This window comes from Copadichromis virginalis, linkage group LG9 (assembly GCF_057382275.1).
Source record: "Copadichromis virginalis isolate Kocher_CV1m ecotype Utaka linkage group LG9, C_Virginalis_male_GT1.1, whole genome shotgun sequence".
Classification (NCBI taxonomy): Eukaryota; Metazoa; Chordata; class Actinopteri; order Cichliformes; family Cichlidae; genus Copadichromis; species Copadichromis virginalis.
This window is the reverse complement of record NC_140626.1, coordinates 18,000,237-18,008,056: the sequence shown is the minus strand read 5'-3', so window position 1 is coordinate 18,008,056 and position 7,820 is coordinate 18,000,237. Positions and strand designations below refer to the sequence as shown.

At 41.2% G+C, this 7,820-nt stretch overlaps 1 protein-coding gene across 4 annotated transcripts in view; it reads left to right on the top strand.

Annotated features, from left to right (window-relative positions):
• The first annotated feature begins 681 nt into the window (after positions 1 to 681).
• The window catches only part of map3k15 (mitogen-activated protein kinase kinase kinase 15), a 28,297-nt gene continuing 21,158 nt past the window's right edge, over positions 682 to 7,820 (top strand). For 2 of the 4 annotated variants that reach the window (XM_085467995.1, XM_085467994.1), the window contains exons 1-5: positions 687 to 1,469; positions 5,382 to 5,521; positions 5,739 to 5,762; positions 6,084 to 6,161; positions 7,089 to 7,282. In XM_085467995.1, coding sequence (XP_085324121.1) covers positions 1,160 to 1,469; positions 5,382 to 5,521; positions 5,739 to 5,762; positions 6,084 to 6,161; positions 7,089 to 7,282 — 746 coding nt within the window. In that variant the 5' untranslated portion in view covers positions 687 to 1,159. Of the gene's footprint in view, positions 1,470 to 5,381; positions 5,522 to 5,738; positions 5,763 to 6,083; positions 6,162 to 7,088; positions 7,283 to 7,820 lie in introns of all 4 variants that reach the window. The other 2 variants (XM_085467997.1, XM_085467996.1) reach the window with 2 other exon arrangements.

Below are 7,820 nucleotides of genomic sequence, written 5' to 3'. Positions count from 1 at the left end.
ATCCACGTTCTTTCTCTCTTGGTTAGCCTAAGTTATGACCTTGGCTTCCTGTGCAGTATGTTCTGTTTTTTCTAATCAGACAAATAAGGCCATGATTCTCTGAAAACACTATTTCTTATAAATCAGCAGTATAATGCATCATAAAACAATGTAATTCATTCACAATAAATCAGCAACCTCCTTCTAAGTCAGGAGTAAAATGCAACCTAAAACTACATAATGATTTCACAATCTTTAATTAGAGGTATACGTGGCATAAGATAATATAATAATCTCACAACTTATAAAACACAGTAACTCTAACATTACACTTAATGTTACGGCAATTAGGATCCTTAAAGAAACATTCATAACCAATAGCCAGTTGTTATCTAATGATGCTAATTTGGGAAGACGTGTATCTGTTGCATCTGTCCTCTCCGTCATGTGATGAATGGCCTCTGACAGCCTCTGCGGTTAAACATTAAGACGGCACTAGTCCCTAATGGAGACTAACCAGGAGGCCGTGCACATATAATTCTCACAAAGTGCACAAAGTCCTCTCTAATTGGCCACTACTTAAATCTTGGGCATATATTTGGAAATCAGACAAACTTCTTCTCTGGAGAGAAACTTAGAAGGAGCCAGAAGGATAACTAAAGCTGAAAAAACAGTCACATCACACGATATTCTATGCTGTTTGAAATCATAACTGAGAATAACATAGCTTATTTACGCGGTGGGCAGAGGAGGTGACCAAAAGGTCACGCTGTCATATATTTAGACTAACGGGAACACTCTGATAACGTTTCCTAGACTGACAGGACCAGAGTTTATTCGCCAGTGGAAAACTTCATACCAGAGTACAGCTGAGCCAAAAGGGAATATTCCAACTTCTGAGTGTATTTTTCTCACCACATTTCCTCCTCCTCCTTCTCTTTCTCTCTCGGGGATCCAGTCAAATCCAGTCTGGATGAAGCGGACGTCTTGGTGCGAGATAATCGTCAGATGATATGAGTTAATGAGGCGGAGATGCAAGGAGACAGACTCAGACGTGCTCTCATGCCAGGACAGGTGTGTCACCAGTGAGAGCGAGAGGAGGAGAAAACGAAAGGCGCAAAGAGAATAAAGAGGGTGGTAGATATCAAGCGGAGAAGAAGTCACTTTCCAGGTTCTCGATATGGAAACCGGGCAGAGCGCACCGGCGTCGGACATGGGGGGAGACCACACAGCTGGGGTGTGTGTGGTGGAGCGGGACCGAGAGAGGGGCGACGTGTCCAGCCCCAGTCCACCGACTAAGCAGCGCTCTCTGCGGGTCGTCTACGTCCTGAACGATGGGCTTAAGTCGGTGATGGCGAGCAGCCCGGAGTCCGGAGCGCTGCAGTGTTTGCAGAGAGCCTGTGATTCGGAGAGCGCCCTGCTCACCACCGTCACCTTCGGAAGGTTGGACTTTGGAGAAACATCAGTACTGGACAGTTTCTATGATGCAGGTACTTCACAGGAAAGTTACACAAGAGGGAGGGCAGGTTTGCACAAGTCAGACTTCTAACTGCAAGTGTGCGAAAACTTTTTATTATTAAAACTAACTAAGCAGCTCATATAAAACTGTATCTATCTATCATGCAGACTATTCTTCTTTTCCTTATTGGTGTCGGGAAAGCTTTTTTTTGTTCTTACAGTAATTCTGGTTGTGGTGGTCACATGATGAGACACGTACCTGTATTGGTGTTTGGGTAGCATGTAATCTTGATGGCGGAAGAGGTACCAATACACAATGATAAAAATAAAATGGAATATAAACAAATATTCGAAGTAAGTACACAAGTGGTAAATAAAAATGTTACTACATAAGTGTCGAAATAAAAAGTGAAAAAAGAGGTTAAACTGAACTTCTTCAATTTAACTTAAATTGAAATTACTCAAGATATTTTATCTCCACCACAGTGTGAACACACTGTAGAATAAACTATAGACATAAAGCAAGAGCTGAACCTTAACATACACTGCAGCATACTCCAGAAGGTAGGATAAATAAGACTCATGCTTGCAAGACTATGGTATGATCAGAGTACTTTTAGCTAAGTAATCTATGTTAATTCCTCATACACCATATGCTTTGATTCATTAGCACTAATAATATGTTTTTATTAAATCAGGGGTTAAGTTGCGTAATAGCTTGTGAGTGGTTCCTGACTGTTGTGTTACAACAGTTGTAAGTTTATTGTAAGCTATGCAGTGAGATCACTGTTATAGTGCAGCATGACTGTGCAGCATTACTACCCTGGACTGTGATTTCGCAACACTAGTAGGTTTTTTTCAGTAGTCAGTAATTTACTTGTAAACGTGTAGCCTCGTATTACATCATGACTTATCTTTTGCAAATAGGTTCATACAAATGATAGATGTCTCAAAGTTATACTAAAGTACTAAAATTACAGCAGTTGGGTATATATGCTTATATTTTTTAATCCAATACATACCTGACTCTACTTCTGTACTTCAGTAATATTTTGAATGCAGTAACTTTGTGTTTTGTAGAGGTACTTCTTCCTTTTTGCACCCTTTATCCTATGCACATACTATACACATACTCAAGCTCTAATCTTTCCAGCAGTAGGAATGTACTAATAGAAAAAGTTATCACTAAAAAAGGTCTGTCATGGGCTACCAAGTTTGCAGCACAATAGTGAAAGCTTTTCTGTATGTTCACACATATAATTCTGCACAACTTGTTGAGCTGCTTTCTTATTCAGATGAGATCTAATTGTAGTAATAGTGCTACATGTTTGATTTTGGAGGTTTCTGAAACCTCAGATATCCTGTTACAATCCTAAAGAAATGGTACAGATTCTTGTTGGGCAAATATGTAAACCAATGAAATATGGAGCCACTCAGGCTATTAACAAGCAAATGACTGAAAATATGCACTTGAACGCTCTTATATTACTGGCTTTGGATGCTGATGATTACAACATTTAAACTCATTCGTATGAATCCAAGACAGCAGTTGACAATAGTGATCTTAGTGAGCCTTGTGAGTTGACATTAATTCTTGTTTATTTATTTGCTAACTCAGCTGACACCTGTTGTTGTTAATGGTTAAATATATTAAAATCTCACCATAAATCGATCAATGTTCCCCAAATAATTTTCAGTCACTTATTTCATAATTCTGTCTCCATTATGAAAAGATGATGCCTTTGAAAGCTCCTATTTTTAGGGGGAATGAAACCTGAGCTCTTCTTTAATTGCGAGCTATTTATACTAGGCAGCACCACAACTCAGCTGAGGAAGAGCCAGGCACATGTATAAGTTTTAGTCCCCTCAGATGCCCTGCAAGCATAGTACAGGGAGTGCAGAATTATTAGGCAAATGAGTATTTTGTCCACATCATCCTCTTCATGCATGTTGTCTTACTCCAAGCTGTATAGGCTGGAAAGCCTGCTACCAATTAAGCATATTAGGTGATGTGCATCTCTGTAATGAGAAGGGGTGTGGTCTAATGACATCAACACCCTATATCAGGCGTGCATAATTATTAGGCAACGTCCTTTCCGCTGGGAAAATGGGTCAAAAGAAGGACTTGACAGGCTCAGAAAAGTCAAAAATAGTGAGATATCTTGCAGAGGGATGCAGCAGTCTCAAAATTGCAAAGCTTCTGAAGCGTGATCATCGAACAATCAAGCGTTTCATTCAAAATAGTCAACAGGGTCGCAGGAAGCGTGTGGAAAAACCAAGGCGCCAAATAACTGCCCATGAACTGAGAAAAGTCAAGCGTGCAGCTGCCAAGATGCCACTTGCCACCAGTTTGGCCATATTTCAGAGCTGCAACATCACTGGAGTGCCCAAAAGCACAAGGTGTGCAATACTCAGAGACATGGCCAAGGTAAGAAAGGCTGAAAGACGACCACCACTGAACAAGACACACAAGCTGAAACGTCAAGACTGGGCCAAGAAATATCTCAAGACTGGTTTTTCTAAGGTTTTATGGACTGATGAAATGAGAGTGAGTCTTGATGGGCCAGATGGATGGGCCCGTGGCTGGATTGGTAAAGGGCAGAGAGCTCCAGTCCGACTCAGACGCCAGCAAGGTGGAGGTGGAGTACTGGTTTGGGCTGGTATCATCAAAGATGAGCTTGTGGGGCCTTTTCGGGTTGAGGATGGAGTCAAGCTCAACTCCCAGTCCTACTGCCAGTTTCTGGAAGACACCTTCTTCAAGCAGTGGTACAGGAAGAAGTCTGCATCCTTCAAGAAAAACATGATTTCCATGCAGGACAATGCTCCATCACACGCGTCCAAGTACTCCACAGCGTGGCTGGCAAGAAAGCGTATAAAAGAAGAAAAACTAATGACATGGCCTCCTTGTTCACCTGATCTGAACCCCATTGAGAACCTGTGGTCCATCATCAAATGTGAGATTTACAAGGAGGGAAAACAGTACACCTCTCTGAACAGTGTCTGGGAGGCTGTGGTTGCTGCTGCACGCAATGTTGATGGTGAACAGATCAAAACACTGACAGAATCCATGGATGGCAGGCTTTTGAGTGTCCTTGCAAAGAAAGGTGGCTATATTGGTCGCTGCTTTGTTTTTGTTTTGTTTTTGAATGTCAGAAATGTATATTTGTGAATGTGGAGATGTTATATTGGTTTCACTGGTAAAAATAAATAATTGAAATGGGTATATATTTGTTTTTTGTTAAGTTGCCTAATAATTATGCACAGTAATAGTCACCTGCACACACAGATATCCCCTTAAAATAGCTAAAACTAAAAACAAACTAAAAACTACTTCCAAAAACATTCAGCTTTGAGTTTTTTGGGTTCATTGAGAACATGGTTGTTGTTCAATAATAAAATTATTCCTCAAAAATACAACTTGCCTAATAATTCTGCACTCCCTATAGGTAGGCCCGAGAGGATATAAAACTTGGCGGCAGATTGAGGGCATGTTGTTATTACCTCTGAGCTTCAGTAGAAAAAAATGTGGATTTTCAAGTCAGCATAATTGTCTGTACTTGCCTTTAACTGACTCATATACTGAGATTCTTCTATGCAGGAGGCTCTCATGGGTGAGTGGGTGTTGTTTCCTAGAAAAAAAAAAAAAAAAGATTTCTAGGAAAGGATAACATTCAATGAATACCAATGCCTTCCATCATGTATGTTCTTGTTCATGCTCATATCTTTCAATGGGAGAGCTCCCAACTGTGTCTCTTCTTGTTTCTTTTCAACTCCACTCAAAACATTTCCCACATTTAACGAGGCCAAAGATCACGGGGCAGATGCAGCACAAAACTCAAAGGCAGATGTATTTCAAACTCAGCTCATTTGTCACCTCTGCAAATTGCATCAATGTTAAAGAGCTATGCTCTTATGTTGTCACCTCCATCACCTCCTCCTTACAGACATTGCAGTCGTGGATATGAGCGATGTGTGTCGGCAGCCCTCCTTGTTTTACCACCTGGGTGTGAGGGAGAGCTTTGACATGGCCAACAATGTCATCCTATACCATGACACCGACCCCGACACTGCCCAGTCACTGAAGGTACACATGCACACTCTCCCATCAGTGTAACTAGTGTTCATGGACACCATTCTTTTACGTCTCCTTGGGACAAAATGATCTGCTGTGTTATTTACAGACTAACATGTCGTACAGTCAGTCCTACCAGCTGTTTAAAATAGCAATTCAGGAATAATACACTATGTCACTGTCCGAAAGTCTGGAAACATATTCTCACATGCTCTTTATCTCCGCACAGGACATGGTGGCACAGAAAAACACAGTAAGTTTCTTATGTGTGCATGTTTTATAAAGATTTCTGTGTGCACACCATCTGTTTCTATTTCTAGAGGAATATTCCTGGCAGATACCGTTCACCCCCATGCAGAAATGCAGACAGGAATGCATATATATATATATATATATATATATATATATATACACACACACTCTCACACACATTGTGTACAAGTACACACATGTTAAATCATGAATGGCCGGCTCGAGAACGAGAGTCATATTACTTGTTAGTTTTCCTAGAAACTGACCTTCACTGTATGTACGCTGTCTTCTTTGTGTATATGTGTGTTTGTGTGTGGAGTAGGCTGCTCGTCCTCCACCGTTAGGTTTTCCCTGGGTTCAGTTGCCTCCAGAATACAGAGGCTCTGGTCTGAGAAATAAAGTAGGTATCAGGCCTGCATCAAGGCATGCTGGGATATTCCCTAGTTGACTGATAATACTAACAGACAAGGAAGTGAGGATGGAAAACAATGACCTCTCCCTGGGATGTCGTGTGGTTAACAGATTAAAGCCCCTAACAACACAAAGGAAGCAATGGATAATCAGCTATAGCATGCTTTAAGAGTGCTGGATGCATGTGCGTTTTTGCACTAAATTAAATTTGCATCATCTCAGAAAGAATCATGGAATTGCATTTAATCCCACTGTGGGGAATTTACCTAAAAAGTGTTTGTGAAACAATCCTCACTGAATATAACTGAACAGAGTTTAACAGGAGAAACTTACAAGTGTAAATCAGAAGCAGCTAGTTGCTGTGGCCTAAAGTGCTGTCGTTCGATGCATGAAATCATGATGGTGACTGCTTTAAAATGATGTGTGGTGCTGTGACGACCATACTAAATAACTACAAATCTAGTGATATAGTTGTTAAATAAAAGATGTAGAAATATATGTTTTAAGAATGAACACAACAAAAAGACAGTCAGCAGTGCGTGTAAGATTTGTCAGTCCTGAAATGCTTTGCCAAATGCTTTTGTACCTGCAAAGCTTATCATTTCAATTTCAGATTTAAAGGTAATCACATTTGTTCATATGCAAAGCTGGAAGAAGAGGCAGAGGTTAGAGAGTGTTAGGTGGTTCTTAGTACATGAGGCTTATTACTTCTGGAAACCTTCACTGATGTAGTATGATGCTACCAAACAGTCTCAGTGGTGCACTGATCCTCTCATTAATCACTCTAATCCCTACTCTCACCTCTTTATCTCTCTCCACCTGGACTTCTTTTACACCTGGCATTTGCACAAAGCTGTCAAAGTGCTTTTCTTTCTGTAAACAACTTGTAATTAAACCTTCTCTCCTCTCTTTCTAGGCATCCAGTGGTAACTACTACTTCATCCCCTACATAGTCACCCCTAACCACGAGTATATGTGCTGTGAAAGCGATGCCCAACGGAGGGCAAGCGAGTACATGCAGCCCAACTGGGATAACCTGCTGGGCCCACTGTGCGATCCCCTGACCGACCGCTTCACCAGCCTGCTGAAGGACATCCACGTAACATCCTGGTGAGATACAAGTGAAAACAAGGGGCTGCTGTAATCCCACTATCATGGTTTCCCAGTACAGACGCAGATGTAGACTGTAAAGTGCAACTATGTTTATTTTTGCTGTACTCACACAACCAACGTAACAGCTATGTGTGCTTAAAAATCAAACCCTTCTTGTCTTTAGCTCAAAACACAGCCTCTCTCTTTGTGTGTGTGTGTGTGTGTGTGTGTGTGTGTGTGTGTGTGTGTGTGTGTGTGTGTGTGTGTGTGTGTGTGTGTTGCATCAAGTTTCCATTTCTAAGGAAATCAGAGGTTGATTAGTCAATACTGTGTCAGTCAACCACCTAACAGTGCTTCATGTCCGCCCCACCTTCCCTTCTGGAGCTTGGCAGAAACAGCACCTCACAGTCATTTACAAGAAAAGCACCCCCCCCCCCCCCACTCCCACCCACCCAAAAAACAAACAAACAAACTACTAAGTAAGGAGTAATATAGGCTTTCAGCTAAATGTGGTGCCATACTTAGTTATGAAATGTAGTAAAACGGAAGTGTAAAG